At 36.3% G+C, this 26427-nt stretch overlaps 1 protein-coding gene across 3 annotated transcripts in view; it reads right to left on the bottom strand.

Annotated features, from left to right (window-relative positions):
• The window catches only part of ITGA2 (integrin subunit alpha 2), an 82043-nt gene that overhangs the window by 28366 nt on the left and 27250 nt on the right, over window positions 1–26427 (bottom strand). For all 3 annotated transcript variants that reach the window (XR_008549387.1, XM_037530642.2, XM_037530643.2), the window contains exons 3-13: window positions 16713–16822; window positions 16367–16458; window positions 12822–12936; window positions 12525–12652; window positions 10059–10207; window positions 6999–7149; window positions 6540–6705; window positions 4577–4653; window positions 2708–2846; window positions 1693–1838; window positions 37–180 (exon numbers count right to left, since the gene is read on the bottom strand). Coding sequence is in view for 2 of the 3 variants with exons in the window: in XM_037530642.2 (XP_037386539.1) it covers window positions 37–180; window positions 1693–1838; window positions 2708–2846; window positions 4577–4653; window positions 6540–6705; window positions 6999–7149; window positions 10059–10207; window positions 12525–12652; window positions 12822–12936; window positions 16367–16458; window positions 16713–16822 (1417 nt within the window). In the remaining variant the exon portion in view is untranslated. The remainder of the gene's footprint in view (window positions 1–36; window positions 181–1692; window positions 1839–2707; window positions 2847–4576; window positions 4654–6539; window positions 6706–6998; window positions 7150–10058; window positions 10208–12524; window positions 12653–12821; window positions 12937–16366; window positions 16459–16712; window positions 16823–26427) is intronic.

Consider the following 26427-nt stretch of genomic DNA (forward strand, 5'->3'; position numbering starts at 1 on the left):
TTAAGCAAATTAAGTTAGTTTAACTTTTATTTTTACCTTTGTGATAGTAAACAGGTAGACTCTTCCTTCCTCTTTTTTTAGGTCATTCATGTACATTGGCGCACCTACCAAGAGCACATCTGTAATGGTGTCTTTATCCACATCAACTGAACACAGCACACTCCCAAAATAGGAGCCAATCTGGTGTAACAAAGCATATTTAACCTTAGGATTCCTGAGATTCATACACTCTTAATACTATGCTGAAATTTTATCTGCTCATTCAGCAAAGAAAAATTGAGTGTTTACAACCACCTAGGTGCTGGCACAAAAACATTGATAATAGCCTTGTCTCTTCTCTTACAGTGTAGCACCACATGATGCTGGATTTTTAAGCCTTAGTGTGCACAAAAATTGCCAGGAGAGTGTCTTTAAATACAGACTCATAAGGCCCATTCCCAGAGATTCTGATATGGCTTCTAGAGTGTGATCCAGGAAACAGCATTTTAAATAAGCAGCCCAGGTGTCTGGTGTAGTGTCCGAAGGGAAATACTTAGAAGGTCTATGGGGTGCTTTGTAGAAAAAAGAAGAGGAGAAGAAAGAAGTAAAACAAATAATTGTGCTTCCATGGTGAAATGTATTTTAAATTATGTAACTAGAGGCAAGTACAACTGCTATGTAATCAGAGTGCAGGGTAACCAGGGAGACTAAAGCAGTTTTAAGTTTTACTTCAATTGCATCTGAAAAGAGCACAAGGGGTTTTGCAGGTGGAGAGGAGTGAGAAAGCAGGACTGCTGGCATGATCTGAATTAGGGGAGAGATGCTGGGCAGACTGGCATAGGAGGGCAAGTGGGACATAAAGTGGAATAAGAAAGGCTGGGAATTTGAATGTTCATTCCAATTCAACCCATGCCCAATGTGTGCCTATGTGACTCTAATAAGGATTTGGAAATAAATAGGAAATGAGTCCTTCCATACACTGTCATTGTTTTCTCTCAAAATAAAAATACCCTCTTCAAAATATCAAAAAGGACAGAAATATATGTAAACACAGCTGGTTTGTGGTCAAGAAAGTAAAAGACTCAAGTCATTTTATTCTTGGAAAATCCATAGACAGTGGGATCAGACTTACTCCCACAGAAGAGAAATTTGTGGAGAGTAGGTTTCTCTCACTCAAAGAAGAAAAATGTTTGTGGATTGTCAAGGATCAGTGATGCCAATTTTAAATATATGCCTGGTCCCTAGGTCAAAACTGCCTGGTCAGGAAATGGGACTCTAGCACCTGGCTTCTGAATCTATCAGCTTTACTCTAGGGACTATGACCAAAGTCATCACAGGTCTGATTACCACTGCCTTACAGCAGTAGAAAATGGTAGAGAATAGAGCTGACATATTTTTAGAATCCTCAAAGCCACAGTTCACCTCAACAGGCCTGGATGCAGCAGCTCAGTCTATGGGATTAGGTTTCAGTGATAGATCCACCCCATTAAAATTACGTGACCTTAAAAAGGTGGTTATACTCTCAAAAACCTGTCAAAAAGGGATAGTTGATCTCAGCATAGTGAAGATATAAGACATATTCAAGTAAATGTAGTTTAAAGAACCAGCCTCAAAGCACACAATAAATGGTAGCTTCCTTTTCTACTAACTCCTACTCTCCACCACCTCAACTGTCCTTAAAATTAACTTCACCTGCTAAACAATGGCATTTACCTGGTCACCTCTGTGAGCCTGAATAACTGTGACATTGCCTTTCTCACTGACACTGTACAGCACTATCTGGCCAGTGTAATTTGCTCGAGGAGCACCGGCAACAAAGTGGACTCCTTTTCTGGTAGAAATTGCAGCCACAGAGTAACCTAGGAAAAAAGAAGTCACAGAGTAGGTACTATTGAATATCCTAGCAGATGGGCTTGCACAATGAGCAGAGGTGATCAGAAGTCTTATTTTGTCAGGTGTGATACACATTTCCTGCTGCTTCTGGGCCCATCACGGAGGCCACATCTTCAAAACTGAACTGCTTCTGCCCTTTGGCAATGTTGCCCTGCATAGGTAGTACATCTACCTATAAAACTGAACCTAGACCCTGGGTTGTCCCTATCAGCTGCGCATAAACCTATTACCCAACAAATATCTCTTGAATGAATGACTAAATGAATTTGAAAGGCAATGTTGTCCAGTTAAAGAAGACAGGCTTAGAGTCAGACAGTACCAGGTTCAAATTCTGGACATTTACTAAGGTGTTTAGGCAAGCTATTAACCTCACTGGTGCTCAAAGGTAAAATGGGAATAATACTTTTTCATAAAAGGGTTGTTGGATAGATATACATGTTTATGTAAGTAGAATAGCTGGTTCTATAACTGTCCCATAGTAGATGCTCAAATTCAGAGGCTGTTTATTATAGGGAAAATGGTACTAAGAACTGAAATAAAATAGGACTATAGGCTTACAGTCTTGGCTGATAGGAACTATTTCTAAATAGTCTTGAAAAAATACAATCATGTCCACTTGCAGAGCCAGAAGAGCTTAGCAAATATAATGCATCTTTTCATTAAGCAGTTATGACTTAAGCTTGACTAACAAAAAGGCAAGATATATACACATAATAAGTATAATAATTTAATCATAGTTCTAAGGACTTTGCTGAACTGATCTTGAGATTCAACCATAGGCTGGTTTAAAAGAAAGGCACTTGAGTATGCTGAATAAAATGTTATTATGCCTTACCTAAATATGAGCTGTGATTTCTATCTTGCAGAATTTGGTCAAAGGCTTGTTTAGGAAAGATCAACTGCCCATGAGGTGTCTGTTGGACAACAGTCCCACTCCAGGCATAAGCACCTACTGCACCCAACATCAGAATATTCTAAGATAATTGAAAAATGAAGACATTAAAACAAATCACCTTTAAAGCATACTGTCGAGTAGGCAAAGAACTGAAATAACTGGTCTAGATTTAAGAAAAAAAACCTAAAAAAACAACAAAGTAAAATAAACGTATTTGCTGATAAATCTCAGAATTGTTTTAATATACTTGGGTGGGAGAACCAGCCTTACCAACGCAAGGTTACCTTGGGCTTTAATTAGGATGACACATTACATAGATAAGTCTATATAATATACTATACTGCCGGAGGAATATAGGGCTATCTTCAAATTTCCTTTCAAGGATACAAAACTACAAATGCTGAATAGTTGTGAGTCCTTGGAAAGGAGTTGGAAGTGATCCTCTCATCCCCAGAGATTTGCAAGAAACGCTCAAAGTAGGGTATGAGGTGTGTTTGAAAACAGAAAGTGCCATGTCTGGGCAGAGTGGGGATCTGCCATTATCCAAACAAATCTTGGGAGGTCCTTGTGACCTATTCTGTATTCAACTTTCTCCTCTTTCTTCTAACTCCTTCTCAAATGTTCCTTTAACATTTATATCCTATCTCATCACTCTGAAAATAGCACAGCTACAAAAGACACCTGGAGCATGACACACGCTCTCTGGGAAGGTACCCAGCACTGGTCAGCACAGGGAGGACAAAGGAGAGCAGGCTATTTGGGATGGACTTAAACACAATGTGAATATTCAAGGCTATAACTCATCACAGAAGATATGGTTCAGGGTGGGATTTAATATTTTGATCTCAGATCTTAGAAAATACCAAAGATACCATTTGGGTCATTGAAAAACACAAGCCATTAAAAAAATAGGAAATGATGTGACATGATTTGATGTCATGAAATCAAATGACATGATGTGAATGATTAGTAAAATAATAATCTGGGATTCTGAACACGGGATGCAGGAAAAGGCTTCAGGAACTATATAGGAACTTCAGAAAATTATGTGCAAAATTCTGTGTGTGTGTTCATTTACATTTTTTTTTCCTGAGGGAAGGACCTATGACTTTTATGAGCATTTTCTAGTGACTGGTATCTCAGAAAAAGTCAGCACCTTTTATTCTAGAGCAACAAAAAGCTGATCCTGGTTCTTTACTGATCAAGTTCTCTGAGTTAATAATATTCCCTAAATGTTTCCCAGAGTCACCTATCTCTTCATCCCTTTTTACTACTCCACTCCTAGCCTTAGTAGAATTAGAATCAGCAGCCTTGAGATGAGTATTTCTGAGAAAGAAAAACAGACTTCTCTGAGCTAAGACTATCCATGTCATATTTTCCCCAAACTCCTTTTTCAGCTATTTTCTGTCTCTGCTCTTATAAAAGAGACACTATGGCAACTCAGTAATGACAGCAATAACAAGAGTTTGTGTTTTTAAGAAACTTTCCAGGTGGTTAATTGAATTAAAGGAAATTCCTACAGTGATAACTTTGATTGATGTAGTGCCTGTCCCCTGGAGTACTCAAGGGCTTTCTTGTGTATTATTACTAGTTTCCATATAAAATCCCTGTGAAATAGGGGAAGGGAGATATTAGTGATGTTCATTTTTTAGATGTAAATCAGTAGCACAATAATACTAAATTAATATGTCTAAGAATTAGAACTGTTAATAACTAGATAGCTATTTGCCCCATTTTATGTATAAGGCTGCAGCGCCCAGGAGTGTTAAGCCAGCACCATCAAGGCTGGAAGTTATATGACATACACACATTTTGAGGAGAGTAATCTGCACTGAATCCCACTTGTGACATTTCCATCTGGAAGTTGTCTCCCCCTTGAACAGTGCCTGGGAGAGAACAGTTTAAAAAATTGTATTGGTTATCAATTTTTAAATCAAAATTTCAAACAGATGCACTTTGCGCACGCACGCACACACGCACGCACACACACACACACACACACACACTGTTCTGATGTTCACTAAAATACAGACGAGGCAGAGTACAGGGAGGCGAAATCACTGAAGAAGTATTCTAACAGATATAACAATCTACAATACTCCCAAGTAATGCTTGAAGTTAGCATGTGTCTAAACTAAGCACTAATGTATTTATTGGTATATTTACAAAACTTCTGATATCAGAGAACACTGCACACCTGGGATCAGTATGATGAAAAGTGAGTTATGGTCTTTTCTTTTTTATCATTGCTGGCTATTACTATTAACTACAACTAACCGAATGTTTAGCTTTTAAATGTTGGTTCTAATACATACACACATACCGCAGATGCAGCTTGCAACTGATTAGCTTGGGAAGAGCCAATCAATTGATCTGTCATGGAACCTATGCTCACAGATATTTGGGTCAAACTCCAGGAACTAGGATTTAAGCTCAAATAGGAATGTTACTCATTGGGAAGTTTGTTCCAGTTCTACATATGTGCTTGCCTCTGACATGAGCCCCATAAGACTGAGTATTTATTTTCCATATAGTGTGGTCTGTTTCACTAATCTTCACAAAAAGGAAGTTAAATTCCTAGACTACCATTTTAGTATAGAGAAGCAACTAAGCTGCAAGGCACAATTACTTCTTTAAAAGAAGTGATCATTGCACAGGATGAGCAGAGGTAATTTTTAATAAAGTAGAGCTGTGTACCCCCCAACCAAGTACATAATAGCATGTAACACACAAAGTTATATCTAATTATCTTTTGGATTGCATCATCGTTGTTCATATCCATGCCACCACACACAAAATTATCCTAGGTAGCCAGATCATTTTGTATTATCTCAGGACACATTAGATTTTTATGATGATTTAAACAATTTAGAAGAATCAGAGGATGTCTAAGAAATAATAACATATTGATTAGATAGACCTTTCCAGTGGATAATTAGGAGGTAATTATTTGAGTATAGTAATAATTTTCAGAGTTCTCTTGGATGTAGCTTCTAAAGCAGTACCTGATCCATAAGAGTTCAATAAAATATGTTCCTCATTGCCGAGAGTTCTTTGAGATAACTATCAGGAACCAGGATGTGAGTTACATGGAGGTTTCACCAGTGGAGAAATGGCTCCAGTCATTTCTACAGTGAAACCTTAACCTGGTGATATTTTTAAAAGGACTAGACCTGCTAGAGACACATACATAAATTTCAATAGTTCTGGAAATAGTATATTTCTAAAAATTCTTTAATGTATTTACTAATCTTAAAAGTAGCTATGTTTGTTGCAAACAAATGCAAGAATTTCAGAAATTAAAAAAAACTGCAAAAAGGCAAAAGGATTTACAATTATAATAGATGTTACTAAATCAGCCCCTGTAAAGTTTACACAATTTGCAATCAACAAGGTATTAATTTCTTTGCTTCCCATAATCTCTCTAAAATTAAATATTATTTATCTTTGTTATATTGTTATATTTTGGGCAAAAAGTAACACTGACTTAATTTATATTTTTAAATAATTACTAAATTGAGAGCACTTTCCTATGTCCATCAGCTACTTGTGTTTTATCTTTTATGAACCACATGCTCACGTTGTCTATTTTCCTTACAAATAAACAGAAGTTCTCTTTAGACAAGGTAGATGACCTACACACTAGATAGCTGTTTGCCCCAATTTATCTACAAGGTAGATAACTTAACATTAAAAGAGTAAGTATATGGCAATAAAATCAAGAATTCTTGAAAACTTTTGAAAGAAAATTCTTGAAAGGAGTTTTTTTTACCTTCAATGCTGAAAATTTGTTCTCCTAATGTCCCAGCCTTTTCAAGTAGAGCTGCTTCATCAGACACATTGAAAAAGTACCTTTCTGTTGGAATACTGGCAATTGCTTTGATTTCTTTTATTAAATTTTTAGTGTCAAGGGCGTTTCTGTTTAAGTACCCAAGAACCTTGAAAACAGAGGAAGAGGGAGACAAGGTCATTATGTCCATATCTCATTTTCACTACTAGCACTTTCTAGTCTGTTTGAACACAACATATTCTCTGGAGGAATCAGCCAAGCAACACTTCCAATTCCCTTACTCGACAGAACTGAAAGCCAGCAAGAGGTGGAGACACAGCAAACATTTTCTTTTATATAAAGCCATGAGCATCCAGTGGGAATGTGCAGTCTTGGGAAATGATGTTAAAAAGAATAATTTATCCATCAGCTAGAAGACAAATGAAAAGAAAAGCCACTTACTGCTATGCCAAACCTCAATATGTCATCATTGTTACATCGGTCAATCACATCTCTCAACGATGAACCATCATGTGATTCCCCATCAGTTACCACCACCATTACCTTGGTGGCACCTGGTCGTCCACCAGAAGCTGCTGTATAAGCAAATTTTCTGCGGCAGAGAGAAATTAAAGTCTCACTATCAAAAGATGAAGTAAACAGGTGGATCTCTAGTTAGAAATGTAAAAATGACACTAGCTTCTTTGAGCAAAACCTGTTGTTACTTAGAATTTCTCCCCATATCAGTTTTGGTGACATATTTAAGTACATTCTACTTGTGACTTGTAGAGAAACATACAAAAATTTAATTCTTGCTTAGCATTATATATAATTTCCATGTATTCCACATTACAGCAGAATTATCTTCTGAATTATCTTCTGAAAAGAATTATCTTCTGAAAAGAAAATTAAATTCATAATAAATACTATCACTAATACTGAATACTACTACTACTAATAGTCAACAAGGCAAAGGTACTCCTGTCATAATTTTACTCATGCACATGCATTTACTTTTTCAATCCTAATTTTTTTTTTTAAAAGTAAAAGAAAGTCGTATGTTGGGAAAGGTATAAAAAAATGACACTAAGTCAATGTTCCAAAGGGAACCACTATTATCAGTTCATGTTTTCTTCTAGAAAATGTTTTATCATTTTCATGGAGATCTTTCAATATCAGCACGGAACAATACATTGTAATCATAGGCACTTGATAAAATAAGATGAATGGAAAAATAGCACTATGCACTGAAAGAGTGTTAGAATTCTATTTGATGTTGCAAAGAAACAGACGAAGAAAAGTCCGACTTTAAGAGACAAAGAAAGCTCGCCAAGCCCTCGGGGCTCCTTCCAGTTTTAAAAAAACAAAAAACAAAAAACACCGCACCCATCTTTCCTGCTGAAAAAAGGCCCCCTACAGTTTCTGGTTTCTTGTGGGTCATATTCATCTTAACTCACTATCCCCCTAAGTCTAATTTACTGTACCAGGAAGGTACTTCCTGGCAGGTGACCTATTGCTTGGCCAGTAGCCTGAATCTGGTTGATCCAAAGGAACATCTTAATAGGAACAGTAAAGATTAACAAAACCAACCATATCTTCTCATATAGGGAAACTGCTTCTGAGACAGATAAATCAGGAGAGTCATGAGTTAGTAGAAGCAGTAACTAAACTATACATCCAGAAAAGGGGCAGACAGCTACCAGCGGAAATTCAGAAATAGAAATGATAAGACATGGTGGTTGACCACTGTGTGATATGAGAAAAAACAAAAAGAATAAAGAAAACTGTTAAGTTTTTAGTCTGAATGACTAGGGGAATTAGCAGTAGAATGGATCAAAATGGCAAAGTCATTAGGAGTAGAGAAAACAAAATATACAAGAATACAAATACAATAGAAAAAATACCAGGGAATGTATTGAATTTGATATGTGAACCAACACACCAAGATAGTCCACATCAGCTAAATTTGGGGAGTCATGGCTGACAACACAGCAGTTGGGTAACCCCACAAGGCTGATGCTGATGCCCTGAACATGGAGAGAAAGGACTATCAAGAGAAGAGACTACAAAAAAGAGCGCCAGTGAGTGAAAAAAAAAAAAGGAAGCAGAGCCAGTGAAGAGCAAAGTTGGCAACGAGGGTAGAAATAGCAGTGTGGCTCATAATTATCAAATGTTCAGCAAAGCTAAAGAGGATGACGCTTGAGGTAGGTTCACTGGGTGGTTGGCTGACTAAGAGCTATGCTTACTGATGGTGGAGACCTATGATTCAAGGAAGTGAGGGAGGGTATGTAGATACTTCTGTCAATAAATTATGGCAGTGAAGGGGATACAGAAAATAAAAAATATAGGAAGTAGATTAAAGGGAAGGTGAATTTATTGTTTCTCATTAATATTTTAAGAATAAGGGTGTGTAGCACTTTCGGTCAGCATCTCTTGATAGTTAAAAGAGTGAAGATAAAGGTCAGTGGTGCTGAGAAAATAAAGAAATCAAACTAAGAATTAAGAGGCTCCTGGAAGGACATTTTCTAGCTCATTTACACACTCAGAGTGCAGTATCATAAACCGTTCCATTCAGCTCAGACTCCACTCACTGATATTTTAGACTCTTCAGTCCTTAATTTGCATGAAGTTCTCCATCACTTTGAGTTGTCTGTGGCCTTGATAAATACTAACAAATAATTGCAGACACTCCATTTCCTACTTAAACCAATGATGGTGTACAAATAGCCACCCCAAAAGTTCTTAGAACTGGTCTCAAATAGCCCTTCTCTGGCACACACAGTACTTTGGGCTAAGACAGCAATGAAATCCCTTGGGGCAGAGGAAAAGCTCATTGCCCAGGTCCTTTACCCTTCCCTAACTAGAGAAGAGATCATGCCCTAAACTTCTGCCCTAACTGGAGACACAATTACTGCTCCCCTTTTATGACCTGAAAGAATGGATTCTGGGAGGAGCTCAGCCAGTTTTAGGTTTATCTGTGATTGTTTCCTCTCTAAGAATCTCATCTTTACTCTCAGAGTAAGGATAACTCCACCTTATCTGTCATGTAAAATCCTCCAACCCCTGCCATCTCCTTGACCTCCTAAGTCCCTAAATACAGGATAAATATTCCCAGTTTACCCCATTATTCTTTAGAAAGTCTCCCTGCACATATTATTACATTTTGGCCTTTTCTTCTACAAATCTGTCTGAAGATAATAGGTTCATTCATCCAGTTTTATAAGTACCCCTGTAGAGTGGGGAAATTCTCCCCTGTGCCCTGACATCAAGGTTTTTTAATTTGATTACATTTGTTTCATATAAAAATCTTTAAAAGTCATGTATATTTCATAAAAGTCTTAGAAAGCAAAGACTTAAAAATTAGATTTTTCATTGCCTTCTCAAAGTGTTCAAATTATATAATGTTCTAACTTTTCTTATTCTATTTATGGTACCAGCTATATTTTTTGCCTCTATTTTTCTCCTTTTCATACTTACAAACACATTTTACCAAAATTTTGGTCTTTTTGCATCATAGCTTACCTTGCATATTCAATTGCTTTAAATGTATTAGTGAGGTCCCCACCATGTTGAAATGTCTTAGATGTTGCTTTTATCATTTCAGCTTTGGTTTTGAAAGTGTTCAGGTTAAACACAATTCTTGGCTCATTACCATATTGAATTAGTCCCACCTTCAGAAGAGCAAAAGTTTATTAAAGGATTGTTACTAAGTTATTAATCATTTCTAATTAGTCAGTATAATAAAAATCAAAAGTGCATTTAGATGAGCTGATAGCTTAAGGGAATCATTTCCAACTTTGTTTTGAAGAGTAGTTGTTTTTTGCCTAATGGAATATCTCTTTTGTTAGAGGCCATCAGTATACAGCAAGGGTACTAGTGGCTCTGCAAGATGATTTGCACCGTGCGTGATTTGGTATTCAAGGGTAATAGTGGTATATTTTAAGCACAGTTCTATAATATTTTAATATGAATATATATTAGAATGAAGTTCATAATGGGAATATTAACATGCCATAAGAAATGTTGTAATTTCCTATAAATAGAAACATGTAAAGAACTACATGCAGTCACAGATGGAATAAAACATATTATCAATTAAAGATAATTATATAATAAACTAGTAGAGTTGAATACAAGAAAAAACAACATGCAAATCCATGCGGTCAATTTGGTTGTATTTATCATCCTGGAGTTGCTCTAATCATAGACTTTGGCATCTCTGGATGGAAGCAGCTTTAAATGCATGACGTTCCTGGCCTCCAGAGAAAATGACATTAGAGAGCAGTACTTAAGAGTTGAGAGATAGGATAATTTCTGAGCAAGATGTTCAGGCACATTCACTAATCTTTTAGATAAAGAAAGTCACACATTTCTGTTAATACCCTTGTTCTCAGAACTGAAATCATCTTCTATACCTAGGAGTTGGTGCTTCTAGGACAAGAAGAGGCAATAAGACATGAGTGATAAACACGTCTCTGAAGTATAAGTTGATATGGCAGGAAATGGAAGAACAAGGTATGGATTTCTGGATTCAATTAACTACTTTTGTTGCAAAGACAGTTAACTAGGGACTGGGAAGATGATGAAAAATATACATTATTTGACCTTTCTTTTAGGGTAGACTGGAATACTTGAGAGAGAAAAAAGGAGATTTCTCAGTTCTTTAACTGAGGATTTCAAAATCCATTATGATAAGAAGATAGTAACTCCCATGACACAGACTGAAACTCCTGGGTGAAAAAGGGGCAGGCTGACTCAAAGATTTAAAGAAATATGGTTTGCTAGGGTTTACAGAAAGCTCAAATTTAGAACAAAAGAAGAGACTGAGTAAAACCACATCTACAAAGGAAAAAGATGTAGTAGGGTAGGAATATGAGAAAAGAAAGGCCCTCAATTCTATATGAGAGATTATTAAGTATACTAAGTCACATATGGGGACAAGAAGCAGATAAACATGAAAATTTCGCTCATAAGGGACAGTAACAGTGATGCTATCTAGAAACCAGTGCTATACCTGGTCTTATTTAATAGAAATTTCTAGTAAAATCCCACAGTGAAACATCCAACATTTCAGTGTTGTTAAAGCTCTCTTGCTATTGAAAACAATGTAAATGGGGAAAAGGTATAATGATATTTTATAATCCTGTACAGGAAAGCAAAATAAGCAAATTTTACTATAGATCATAACAAAGCATTTAGGGGAAAATCTTTCAACAATTGTTACTAGATGATGGACATTGGAACATCAGATGCAACCAAAACACGGACAGGGAACTTCATGAACTAATCCCTGTTGATATTAGTTTTATGTGATGCTGCAGCAGAATGACCCATGAAACAACAGAACAAATAAAGAAGAGACAAAGTTTAATTTCAAAAATAAATGCTAGTCAGTCTTATGGAAGCATGAAGCTACTGCTTCTAAGTTTTGGTTGCCTACCTCAAGGAGATAGAAAAGCAAATTAAACAGTCCTTAAAACAGAGAGAGTCACACAAAACTATTGAAAGGACTTGTGTGTAAAAAAGAAGGAAGGCTAGACTAGAATATGAAGAGACTATAAAATAATGGAAGAATTAGGTTCCCTAAAAATTAATTTATAAAAATCCCAGAACTCAAGGATAATTGTTTTTATCAGCTCAGGGTAAAGTTCACTATTAGTACAAGTGGATATAAAGAAAATATACATATTGAATTCTTAAATGTATTAATACATTCACAAATTAAAAGAAGAAATACAAACAACAAAAGAGGATTAAAATGCCATATTCCATGTCTAATGCAGAAGTCAGAAAAAGAAATCTATTTTCAGAGACCAGCATTGGACAAAGTCAAAGATAGCATAACATTGTGTAGTACAAGTTTCTGTGAACTTTCAAGGTTACCATCTAATGCCTTAAAATGGGCAATTGACAAATGCAAAAATTAGGACTTTACATCTAACAATATTTTCTAAGAAAGAAATCTGTGAGTTTCATTGATGTCCCTACCTGTGTTTTGGTGGGGCCTATATCGAGGCCATTTACAAATTTTTCCAAAAAATTCTTTACTGCCTCCCAGGGATAAATACTGTTTGATTCATCACACACAACCACAACATCTATGAGGGAAGAGCAGGCTGCATGGGGGGCGAAAAGAAGAAACATGTCCACAGGTAAGTCAAACTTCATACCCATGTAAAAATGAGACTTAAAGGAGTTGGAAGGTTGGTTAGCACTTGTGGGCAAATTTCCCCCCATCCTTTCTCATAAGACGTTGCTCAGACCCTCTACACATTCATAACTTACTCTGAACTGCTGGTGAGAAGCTGTCCAGGAGCTGTAAGTCTGGACTGAGGACCGAACAAATACCAGTTGTGTAGTACTGACTTCCGCACTGCTGGGCCCACAGGGGACCACATGTCTTCAAAGAAACGAAAACAGTCACAAGACACATGGAGAATGTCAACCTCCGCCTCCCTATCTGTGAAACTAAGACATCATTTCTATCCATTTACAAGGTATCGAAACCTCCCACTCCTTGAAAATTCACATTACACTGTTTTACTTTTATGAAAGTATCTATATTCGTATCTAGTGTAGTACAGAAAGAAATCTGATGAGGATTTTCATTTATATGACAAAGAAAACTGTCCAGCATTTGTTCTACAATAGTCCAGAGGTGATGCTTACCCCACACAGCAGGAATGGCACCGTCAAATTTCTTCCCAGAAGTATTTGTGCCGGCTGTGTGTGGATCATACTATTTTTGCTTTTTGTATATGTTAATATGACTTTAGCTTTTATATGTAATTTGGTATGATTGGGAAGGGGTTTCTTTAGGTCTGAAAAGACTCAATCATTTTTCCATATAAATGATTGTGATAACAGATAAATAATAGATTCTTCTATTTACACCATTTTGGCTTAAGAAATGTTTCATAGGAATGTACTACTTTCAGAAACAGAGGAAACCAGTGCTAAAATTTATCATTTCTTGAAACGAACAAATCAGAGACGACTTTGAGTAGAAGTGTCATGGAGCCAACAAGTGGGGTGGGTTTGGGGGGAGGGATGTGGCAGAATCTTGAAGGCCACTGGGGATGTCTCAGGAGTTAGCCTAGGGAGGACAGTATCAGATCAGCCACTAAGCTAGAGAAAAGGAGTGTTTTCCATAAAGAGACCACATGGGAGGAATATGAATGCAAAGCACATTCTTTGTCTCTGGTGCTTCATCTATAAAATGATGATAAGCATACTTCTATTTTTTTAGGGTTGTGAAGATGGAACTAATTATAGATATTAGACATGGAGGACTGTGCTGGCAACTGGCATATTACTAGTTGGCATCTCTATTGCTATTATCCTTAAACATAGGTCAGTTCCTGTCTTTTCCTTTTATACTATTCAGCAGAAAACATAAGCCCACAGATCCCTAAGGACCAGAGAGGAAACTTATGAGAGTCCTTGGGCCGGTATAGACACCATGGCTAAGAAGGGCCCCTGTGTTATATAGAGGGTGGCCCACTGCGGTTCACCAGCTGGTATGAAACAGGCTCCATGGTCTCCTACATTTTCAAGGAGAGTCAGAGAGGGCAAATTTTCTGTGAAAATTCATCATTATAAAAACACACTCTGTGTGCTAAACAAACACAAATGAAGTTTATGAGCTGTCAGTTTTTAACTTTGCTATAAAGTATTTCCTTGAGGACTTCAGAATCCCTGATTTCCACTCCTTAAGACCTTCCATCATCCAAGTTGGCACTTGTCACCTTGTCCACCTTATATACATGCCAATTCTTAATATTTCCATTAACCCAAACCTAAATCCCTCCCTTTCAGCAACTCTCAAATGCCAAGAACCATTGATTAAATCATGCAGGAGCCATTAGATTAAATAATATTAAAAACACAAGATGTAAAAGGAGAATAAAGGGAAAGAAAAATCTAGTCAAGTTCTTAAAACACATCTACAAAGTTGGAAATTATGTAAAGCTGTGGATCCATTATTAAAACTGAACAGAAAAGCATGGACTTGCCAAAAAAAGCAACTGTAAGAATGAAAAGGAATTTATACTTGACCCAGCTCAAAGGAACAGCAGCTGCAGTCATATATCATGCTCAATGAACAGGCCATAGTTTTTGCTTCTGTAAAGCTTGTTCATATGCCACCAGTTAGTTGGGAGAAAATCATGATTGATACACTTTGGGTTAGTTTACCAAACAACAGATACTAACTATTCCTATATCTATGATGAGGCTATTTTTTTGGTCACCTTGAAAAATAACTCATGAACTATTTAAGTTTTTTTTTTTTTTTGCTTTAAAAGCAATGGAAAACAATATTAAGAAGCTGAAATTAGAATATGCCAATTGTTAATGCCAGAAATACATTCCTGCTTTAAAGCCCAGAACTGAAGAAGTTTAAAAAAATGTGATGATTGTCAGTCTTTTCCACATAATACTTAAGAGTGTCTTAAAATTTTGACCTTTAGGGTATATAGAGCAAACTTTGACTTTTTGCTTTTTGCTTTCTTCTCTTTCTCTTTCCCTATTTCTCATTTTCCCTTCTTTCTTCCTCTCTTTGCTACATTGTTAAATTAACCTCCACAGTTCTCTTGTGATTTTATTTTATCTTAAGTGGTAGATTAAAAATTTATGAGGCACATTCTATAGTCCCTATATCTTAGTGTGGTGCTCTTCTTGAGTTTATTCAACTTTAAAAACAAAGAAGCAAACAAAAAAAGATGAAAGCAACCTTATAATAAAAACTTTAGTATATCAAAACCCATTAAGATTCATTGTAATATTCATTTATGCACTGATATAACATATACAAGTAGTGCCTGGTTTTCTTAGTGGTACCAAAGTCTATCTGAATACCAGTAACTGTTAGTAAAAACAAAATTATATTTTCAAAATTGATGACATTTTAGAATCCCGTAAGACAACAGAATAATCCACTAATAGTCTTTTAAGGTACCATGTCAATTGTATGGATATAATTAAAGTTGAATTATGCTTTATAAAATGATTTTAACAGGGTTATACAACTATAGAGTACACCTAAATCGGTGTTGGAAGTGTCAAATAAGACTAGGTTTTTTGTTTACCTTTAAATTTTTGGGTTTTGGTTTGCAATGGATTTCATTATTTAGAGTTTATTTTCCCCCAACAACTTTCTATATTATTTCTTCTGTTAATTCTAAAATCAGAAATTCTTCCCTCTCTCAGAAAATTTCCATTTTGTTCTAGATACTTATATTAGCTCTTTAGTTACTTGAACGTGTATTTGGAAATGCAAGTTATTAACCAATTAATTGTCCCCAGACCACTTGTGGGATAAGGCATTATATTACACTGATTTTTTGATGTCTTTTCACAGCATTCTAGAAGCTAAATGAGTAAACACTAACATTAAATAAGATGAGAGATCAAGCTATGCCTTAAAAAATATCACATTAGTCAAAGGTTTTAGGAAATGATTAAAAGCAGAAATACTTTTTAGCTTTGATTTAACTGTATTTATCTTAAATTTTTCTATAGGAAGGAGAAAAGAGACCTCTAATTCTGCTGTTATGAACAAATACTAAAAACACTTTCCAAAGGCAAAAAATTAGTATTTCCTTTGCTCCCTCTTTCCCAGAACATTCGGTGGGAATTGTTTTGCTGAAAGTCTTAAGAAATCTATACAAATAACAGACTGTAATTTCATGTTGGATATTCACATCACATGATTTATCCCAAAGCAAACACTAGTATTTCAATTTCAACATCTGATTTGATCAGAGAAACAGTGAGAAGACATTGACTCCATACTTGAGAGGAATGAGGGTTTGAAAGCAAACACTCACAAGAAATCCTCCGGTCCCCACGTTCCTTGTGAGTGTTAAGCCAAGGCTCATGTTGGTTTTCATCTCAGTAACGTTGGGAATGCTCGTAGAAGCTTTCAAAGAGAAAAAGATTTGAAATGTGACTCACCTTTACCATTTATTAAAAATTATTAAATCACACACACTTGTGTTTATATGTCTCATTGACTTAGCGTGATATATATAGGTGTTTGTGTTATATAATCAAGTATAGGAAAATGAGATGCTTTCATTGACCCACCTAGCAGCTCATTTAAATGTGTGAGGCTGCAGAATGTAAGATATTAGGGGTGTGATCTGGAGAGTCACACAGCTAATTGCAACTTACTTTCTAAATTCAGTTTTTCACATGTACCAGGGGATAGGTGAATGGGACATCTATACACATCTCCCATTCGGTTCTCAGGAAAGCCACTCCAAGGTGAACCAACCAGTAACCTAGAAATAGGATATTCTTCATTAGATTTAAAAGACAAGCTGTAGTTTCTTAATGATAAAATGGAACACAAAACAGTGAAAAAATCACATTCAATTTCAATTTTTAAAATGTGATCTATTGATATGTGTCTATAACTTGATGTTTTTCCTTTCCTCTTAGCTGCTCATGAACCCTGATATTTTCAATACAGCTTTCTTACCACAATGCAGGGCAAGTTTCTCTAAATAGTTCTTTCAAATAGAAATATAATGCAAGCCACAAGTGTAAGCCATATATGTAATTTTAAATTTTCCATTGCCACATTAATACAATAATAGCAAAAGATAAAATTAACTTAAATATTTTATTTAACTCAGTATATTCACTCCACTATGCAATCAATATAAAAAATACTAATGAGCTGTTTGACATTCTTTTTCCATATCAAGTCTTTGCAATTCAGTGTGTACTTTAATATTTAGAGCACATATAGATAAGGACAAGTAACACTTCAAGGGATCAGTACCCCTGTGTGGCTAGTGGTTGCCATATTGGTCTGTATAGCTCTTAAGAGTGAAACAATATTCAAATCAAAAGCAAAAACTAACATTTGTTGAGTGTTTTGCACTTTGTTTGAGTGCTTTAATATTTTCATATGTTAAATTATTTAGGGAGCAGATGAAGTATCTAAGTGACTTTAAGCTTATTGATGTGGAGATCCTTAGCAAAGATACAGAGCAAATACACACTAAACTTTACTTATGGATAGCATGTATAGTGCGAGAATATAGGATGCAAAGATCAAAAATATGTGCTCATGCCCTCTCCTTGATTAGTTTTGCTTCCTACGGTGCTTCCCCTACTAGAGACCATGTATTTCTGTGTAGAATCACAAACCTGACATTTTTACCACAAAAGAATGGACAGAAAGAGTTCAATTAACAGTAAGATCTTTAGAAACTATAGCAGGTTAGATGCTGCTTTAGAAACTCAGCAGCATCCAGTTACTGAGGAAGCATATTTGTAATTGTTTCCCTGTCAAATTTGGGAAGAATTAGATTATTTACATATGAAACTTGAATTCCTTGGTGAGTCACCTCTACAAAAACTGTATCATTATGGACTAAATAACACAGCCCCAGGCTAAGTGCTACAGTGGATACAAAAAAATTAAGAAACACTCATGTCTACTAAGCCTCTTAGAACTTTTTAAACTCCATGACAAGTAAAACAATAATAATATAAGTTAACTAAAAGGCAAGAATAAATTCCTCTCTGGAACAAACATTAAAATGATCAATGGAAGAAAAAATGGAGATCAAATGTTGAAGATGGTAGTCAGCATTCTTAGCAGAGATGACAACATGAACAATAGTGGAACGATTGTTTTGAGGGACAGTTGTTGGTTCAGAAATAAACTCCCCTTATTCCTCCTACACAATTATTTGCAAACATGTTTTGTGGAACATTATTGTCAGTTAACTTAGATCAAGATTAGAGTTGAAAAATTTCATCTAATTATGAGTGGATAATTCACCAATGAAAATATTGCCCATAGACAGAATTGCAACAATATTAAGCATATAGGTTAAAGTTTTAAGCATGGTGAAGTGTGGTGGTGGGTGTTTTAAACATAAACAAGGATGTTTAAAAAATAAAAAAAGATAAAGTCTAAATGTTGGATATTGGTAAGTACCAATATTCCCATTAATGGCAAGAAGAATTCAGTAGCAGGATTTGGTATACATATCTGATGTCCTTCAAAGTCAGGACAATTCAAAGAAAATTAGGACTCTTATACAGACTATGTACTGTAAAAACTTTCGGCTGCTAGATTTTTCTGTTTGCACAAGCCACTGGTCTGGATTCCATAGTGAGACTATATCGCATTACCTTAGAATTTTGTGTGTAGGACATAGCTTAATACATAAGAAAGACATGAATTAGCTCTTGCTTGCTTTTCCAAACCTGTGTCTTTCCATATATCTTTCTCTATATTTCAGTCCTATTGAAATCAGTTCTTCCACCAAATCAGCTTCTCTAGCTTTTAGATCTTTACACATGATGTTGTCTGCCTAGCAAACGTCTACTCATTAGGGTGTCCTATTAGACACTATTTCCTCTAAGAAGTCCCCTAGTCCTTCCTGGGTTCTCCCTGGTGATGCAAGGGGTTGAGCACAGCACTGTGAAGCTACCCGCAGCCTCTGCAGCATGAGTTCTATCTCCAGCTGGCCAGGGAGCTGCTCATATGGCGCAGCAGACCTTTCCTGTCTCACCTGCTCCTCCCCTCATCAGTGTTTTCCAATCTGCCTGTTCTGTTCCCTACTCTGTCTCTGGTGAATCCTCTCACCTCCCCTCTGCCCTGCACCTCTGGCCTGAACCCCAGTTCTTGTATGCATAAATAAATAAATCTTTAAAAAAAAAAAAAAGAAGTCCCCTAGTCCTTCCTACTCTGGGCAGGCTGGCTTTCCTGAGTACTTTCACAGCCTCTGAGCATTTCTTCTCCTACTTGTTATCACATTACCTGACAACTGCCTGCCTGCTGATTAAATCCCCACTAGAGGAGAAATGTGAACATCCATGAGGTCTAGGAATTGTACCTATAAATATGAGAAACTACTTGAATCAACAAATGAAGAAACAAGTGAGCAAGCAAATAGTATTCTATACCATTATTGAAAATAACTCACTTAGTTGAGGAAGAGTTAAGTAAAATATTTTAAATTCTGTTCTTATTGAGGAGCATTTCTTTTTGTCCAAGTTAAAGTTAAAAGAGATGGTAAAAAAACCACGTTGAAAGGAAAGCATTATATTGTTACTGTTATATCATCTATTTCATATTCAGTCCCTGCATATCTACATATCACACTTCTTTTAAACAAAGCTGACTATGAGGTCTCTATAGGAAACAAAATAGAACCTTCTAGAGAGAAACAATACTACAAAGTGTAGCTTTACCCCTTGGTACGCTGGCAATTCCTATTAATGACGACACATCTTAAAATAGCTGGCATTGTGTACGAAGTTTTCCAAACAACCTAATTTAATGTTATGAAACAAGTCTGAGGTTATTTTAATCCATTTCACAGATGTAACCACTGAAACACAAATTGGCGGGCAATTTACATATTTTCACACACCTAGCAAGAGTCAAGGATAAATGAATGATTCTAAAGCCCAAGTTCTTCATCCGTAGTTGGTTCTCCTTCTTCTTAGCTGAAAAGGCCTGACATAGGGTGCATATTGGGGAAACTATCTGAACATTGGGTGGAGTTCCAGAATCATCAAGGATTAGAAACAGAAACTGAATATCAGTCACACCTATTGTGACAGGGATGTGGCTGTCTGGTGCAAAAAATGCTAGAGATGAAGGGATACCAGTCAAGGCGTGCTATAATACCACATCCTCAATGTGGGGCTAGTCTGTCCTTTTACAACTCAAGTAAGACCATGGTGTATACAGGTTGGACCAAATGCAGTACTTAGGATCATTTTTTGCTGTTCACATTTCTCATCCATCCTCAACACAGTCTAAGAGATACACTGAAGAACAACAGTTAAGTGATTCTCATCATAAGTAATAGCAGTTTCCCTGTTTTCTCAGGGAGGAGACTCAAAATGAAACTTAGTGTTTCCTATGAACTAAGCATTTCCTGGACTTCTCCCTCTCAGCTACTTCCAGGTCATTAAAGAATTCAGGATCTGATAATCTCAGAGTATAGGGTGGGATTTGGCATCACCACACTCACTGTGAAAGCTGTGGCCCTCCAACATTCATCAGACAGGATGAAGAGAAAGGTGGGCATGGTATACTTAACAAGAAAGATATGAAAGTTTTTTTTAAGATTTGTTTTTATTTATTTATGCATAGAAGAAGTGGGGTGTAGGCTAGAGGTGGGGGAGTGAGAGTATTCACCACAGACAAAGTGCGGAACAGAACAGGCGTATCTACTGAAATACACTGCTACGAGGAGCGGTAGGCAAGACAGAAGAGGTCTGCCGCTCCATGTGGGTTAGCTCCCTGGCTGGGATCGAACTCATGCTGCAGTGGCTGGCGATAGCTTGATAGCGCTGAGACTCTAACCCCTGCACCACAGGGAGGCCCAGATTGAAAGTATTTAACATTCTCTCAGGTAACACATCTAAATCTCAGGTAGCAGTCAGTCATATTAAATTATAAACCACAAGACTGGAAAACAGTGGAAAATCAGACCTCTTTGGTGACTGTCCTCATTACATTTGACTCATTCTTTAAATAACATGTACCATATTAGTAATAGCCTACAGGCCACCATTTTCTACCTTCTTTATTGATAATGTTTCCAGTAGACTCCACTCCTCACTTGTACCTAAAAGTTTCAGTGAAATTCTGGATCCTAATAACTCATCCTCATAAACAAAAGGCTATAACATCACCAGTGGCCACTGCAGGGGAAACGTAACATTCGTAAATTAATCAGACAGGAAGATGAGGGAGGCTGGTATATTTATCTATAAACATTTACGTAATCCACTGTAGCAGGAAGGAACATGCCAGGAGAGAATGTTACAAAGGTGGAGAATAGCTTAGGCAGTGGGTAAGCCCTGCTGAAACATGGCAAAGCCTCTTTGAAGTAATGGATTTAATTTAATCACAATCAGACAAAGGAGCTGCATGAACAGTCGTGTGTGCTGATTCTCAAAACAAAACAAAATTCCAAGATATAAACTTCTCTTTTCCTACAGTGAAACTGGGAACTCTTCCAAGGCTACTTAAAATAACACTTTACTATTCAATTATCTTGTGGGAAAATAGTGATTATGTAGAGCCCCAAAACATAGCCAATTTGCCCACCTCCAGTGGAATTCAAAATACTTTGTTTTGTTAGTAAACAGTATTTACGGTGGTGTAGGTAGTTTTAAACCCACAATTCAGAAACTGTTATAAATAGCTTCCTTTCGAGCCTGAGTCTCTAAATTCTCCAAGTGTTCCTTAAATACCAGGAAATTTTCTAGAGATTATTGTCAGAGGTGCACTTAAAAATAGTCAGGAAAAACAAGTTTTATTTGATTAAATAAATTTTACTGAGATCTATGGAGCTGCCATCTCACAGAACTCTGGAGTTATCCCCATATGAATGGTGAGCCTCAAACTTGTGCAGGAAACATCCCATGAGGCTGAACATGGTGGCCAGACCTATTATGTGTCTGACCTATGATGCGTCTGACTCAATTCGCACACTGGCATACACTAGTGAATAAATTAATAATGAAAAATTTCTCATCTCGTAGTTTTTAGATTCTAATGGGAGAAGATAGATTAAAAAAAATTTAATAAGTTAAACATATACTTGTGGCTGGTACCCTGGGGGAAATATGTATGAGGAGGAGAAAATGTGGTGGACTGGTCTATCTTTATTAGAGTGGTCAGGGAAGGCCTCATTAAGAAGATGACTTTAAGCAAAGGAGGTAAAGAAGTAAAACAAGACTCAGGTGGAGGAATAGTTGTAGCATGGGAACAAGATGCTCTGTGAGTGAACCGGAGTGCATGTTGGGGGATGTGGTAAGAGATGAGGTTAGATTGGTAAAGGGGCCAGATCACATAGATATTTTATGAAATTGTAAGAACTCAGCTTTCCCTCTGAGTGAAATGAGAAAGCCAATGGAGGGATTTGAGCACAGTGAGATGACACGATCTGACATATTTTAGACAGATTTTGAAGGCTGCTCTGTAGAGACTGATTGGACTGGTGCAAAGATGAAGCAGGTGAAGCACTTAGGAGATAGCCACTATCCTCCAGCAAGAGGTCACGGGGAGATCCCACAAGGCTAGCAGAAGGGAAAGTGGTGAGAAGTGGTGTATTTTCTGGAGAAATTAGATGTTTAATACAAGAGGGGAGAGGAAGAACAGGAGGAGGAGGGCATAATCAAGGATAACTACAAGGCTTTTGGCTGAGAAACTAAAAGGAACTGAGTTGCCATCATCAGATCAGGGAATGCTACCAGTAGAGCAAGACTTTGAGATAAGAGAGTTCAGCATGAAGTATTCTAAGTTTGAAATGTCTATCAGACAACCAAGGAGATATTTTCCTTGAGGTTAGAAGGCTCCTATATATTAATACCCACATTAACATGAGAAATTTCAAAACCCACAGTATATAAATATATAAATATTGCTCTTTGCACTGTTTAGTTCCAGACCATTGGCTACAGGAGGAACCAATGAGTTCTTTATGATGCTCCCTGCTTGCAATGTAAAAGGAGTTTAAGATGGAAAAAATTCAACCATGAAAAATTTGTATTTCTGGGAAGGAGCAAGACAGGTAAAGAGAGTTCATTTTTAGTTCTTGGTTGGGAAATCTCACTACTATAAATTTAATAGTTAAACTTTTTTGGCATATGTTGAAAGGCAATTTTAGTATCTAAGCCTCATTATGCTGCCTCAGCCCACTTTGGCTGCCAGATCGCTTCCTCCAATAGTGGGATTGCTAAACCCTCAAGGTCTTTCAATTCCCTGATGTGGAATCCACTAAACTCTTTATTGCTAAAACATCTTAAGCCTGTTGTTCTGTCTCATAAAAACCCTGGAAATTAGCTTTTGCACTGGAAGCAAAGAATCAATAAAAACTGATTGTTATGTTGACTCATCCAACACGCAGTGTTCCTCAAGTTAAAACAAAAGCTAAAGTAGTTCTTTTAAAACCTGTGACCATGTAAGTTCCATATTCTTGGGCCTTGGTAGAAAAGGAATGATTTTGAGACCACCACGTTGTTATCAATCAAAGCCCATCACATAGTAGTTTTCAGCAAGGTGCTTTGGCAGATGGTTGTTTTATCAATGAGAAAAATTGGAAAAGCAACATTTGTAAATTGCTTTATAGTTTATAAAGTACTTTTTATTTGTATGACTCCTTTGATCCTCATAAAAGCCCAGTGAAAGCAAGTGTTAAAACTATTCTTGTTTTCATTTAAAGGGCCCTTCTAAGTGTCCAACTGGCAACAGAGCCTAGAGCTGCATCTATGTACTTTCATTCCAAATTCCCTTTCTTTCTATCATATTAAGTTTCTTAGAATTTTTCCTTAGGATTGTATACGGTACTAAACAGCTTTCACCTGTGCCACGTATTATTCCCCAGATCCCTGTTCACGAGTTAGACGGAAGGAAAATTTTCAAACATTTGGCTACTAGGAAAGTGCGTGTGTGTGTGTGTTTTGTGTAAGCCCCACATGGCTTTGTAAATGAACTTTATTCCAGAAATAGATATTGAGTTGTTAACACAGAGGAAAGCTTAAAGTGGTCAAACTAACTGATGAAACATGGAGGTATCAGACCACTGATGGTCTCCAGACATTCTGAAGCAGTAGATCTATCCCACATGCAAGTCACAGAAGACGATGTGCATGTAAGTCTACACAAATTTGTGTCCAGAGTGGCAGAAGGGAGAAGCAAGTCAGAGCAAAGGTTATTTAATATTTAGATATTTATATATGTTATATAACACTAGCCATAAAGATTATTTTAAATTAGTGGGGAAAATTTAATAACCATGATGTGATAAATGTAAGTGAACCAATAGTTGGGTGGTCCATGGGATTCTAAAAGGTACTTAGTTCCCTAATTATGCTGACACACTGCATGCCAAGGGAAAGGCATTGTTGACAGGCAACAAACCACTTTACATTTCTGTATTAATAGCATTGAGTAATGGAGTAACTAGAGAGTAATTATTTACAAAAATATTAATAAGTTTTTCAGAACTAAAATAATACTGCAAGACTATATCAGACCTCTAATGTCTTTACAGACTCAAAAATTGGCCTTAGCAAGTTAGAGAAAATGAAAACAAACCCTATGAATAAATGAAGTAAGCATGTTAAGTGACACTGCCAGGACAACCTAATGGCAAGAGACAACCTTTGGAAAGAGACATAAAAAGTGACTTTGGCTACTATTTAAGAACTATGATCAAAGACATGATTACTTTGGAAAAGGGAGGAGAATAGCATTCTTGGCTAAGAAGAAGAAATGGACTGAAGCTAATCCAATGTGCATAGAAGCTAATCCAGGACAGATGAGAAATAGTTGAGGAGCAAGTGGTAGAGTGAAGTAGGGAAAAATTAGTTATTAAAAATACTGACTTGCTCTGTCTGAATTTTTTATGTATTGTTAATGAAAGTAATTCAAATATGCATAGTAGTTTAATCTTTAAAGTGCTTTACTTTTTTTCCCTTACAAGGTGCGCGAAACATTCCTGTTTGGTTGAGGAGGCACCCACATTATGCTCCAGAGAGGCTGTGTGACTTTACTAAGTTACAGTTAGTGGGGGGAGAGGGGCGGGGGAGGAGGGGAGTAAGCCAAAGTTCAAGTTCTATGCTCAGCTCTTAACTCATGACAAATACCCATCTACCAGCGAGTGAAAAGACAGATAGTAATTATTGTCCCTGCCCATGCAACACTGTTCTATAACAGAACTTATAATTCAAAATACTGAATGAAGTGCATCTTTCTTTATGCTTATATGAAAATTATATTATTATTTATAAATTATATTATTATGAAAATTATATTATTATTTATGTCAATTTTATATTATTTATGTCGATTTTATACTGCCACTGCCCTTGAATACTTAGCAAATTACATCCATTTGGAACATCCTATCTCTATTTTGCATTAATCTACCCGATGCCTATTTTTTTTAACCGGAGGAATAATTGACATATAGCATTATATTAGTTTCAGATGTATGACATGATGGTTTGATATCTGTATATGCTGCAAAATGATCACCACAATAAATCTACATCCATCACCATACATACATATTTTCTTCCATGTGATGAGAACTTTTAAGATTGATTCTCATAGCAAATTTCAAAAAATACATATACAGCATTATTAACTATAGCCATCAGTTTGTTTTAAAACTGGAAATTTGTACCTTTAACCTACCCTTCTCTCTCTGACAATTACCAATCTGTTCTCCATATCTATGAGTTTGATTTATTTATTTATTTTTTCACTGTGGTTGGTTTGTTTTTAGATTCCACAGGTAAGTGAGATAATACAGTATCTGTCATTATCTGACTTATTTCACTAAGCATTATGATGTTGCTGTTCATTGATGTTGCAAATGATGAAATTTTTCTTTTTTGTGTCTGAATAATATTCCATTAGGTACATATACTGCAACTCCCTTTTCCATTCATTTACTGATGGTCACTTCAGCTTCCAAGTCATGGCTGATGTAAACAATGCTGAATGAACAAGGGGATGCAGGTATCTTTTCAAATTAGTGTTTTCATCTCCTTTACCTAGACTTATTAGCTTTGTGATCTAAGTCAAACCACTTAACCTTTTAAAGTCTCACTTGCCTCACTTATAAAAGCAGCAATAGTTTTATAAAACTCATAGAGAAATTAGAGTATTAATGTATTTGGCAAAGAAAAAGTACTCAATAAATAGCCATTGTTGTCATTACAAAAGTTATATTGGATATAGTCTTTGATGAGTTCTATAGAATTGAAGACCTGTTTGTTACTTTTAATTTAAATTCTCTTACAGACATATCTTTATAACACACAAAGCTTTATTATAATTTTTCTTAATTAAAAGGTAACACTATAATATATACTCATATCAAGA

Source organism: Talpa occidentalis, unplaced genomic scaffold, assembly GCF_014898055.3.
Source record: "Talpa occidentalis isolate TD23 unplaced genomic scaffold, MPIMG_talOcc4v2.1 talOcc4.6, whole genome shotgun sequence".
Taxonomy (NCBI): domain Eukaryota; kingdom Metazoa; phylum Chordata; class Mammalia; order Eulipotyphla; family Talpidae; genus Talpa; species Talpa occidentalis.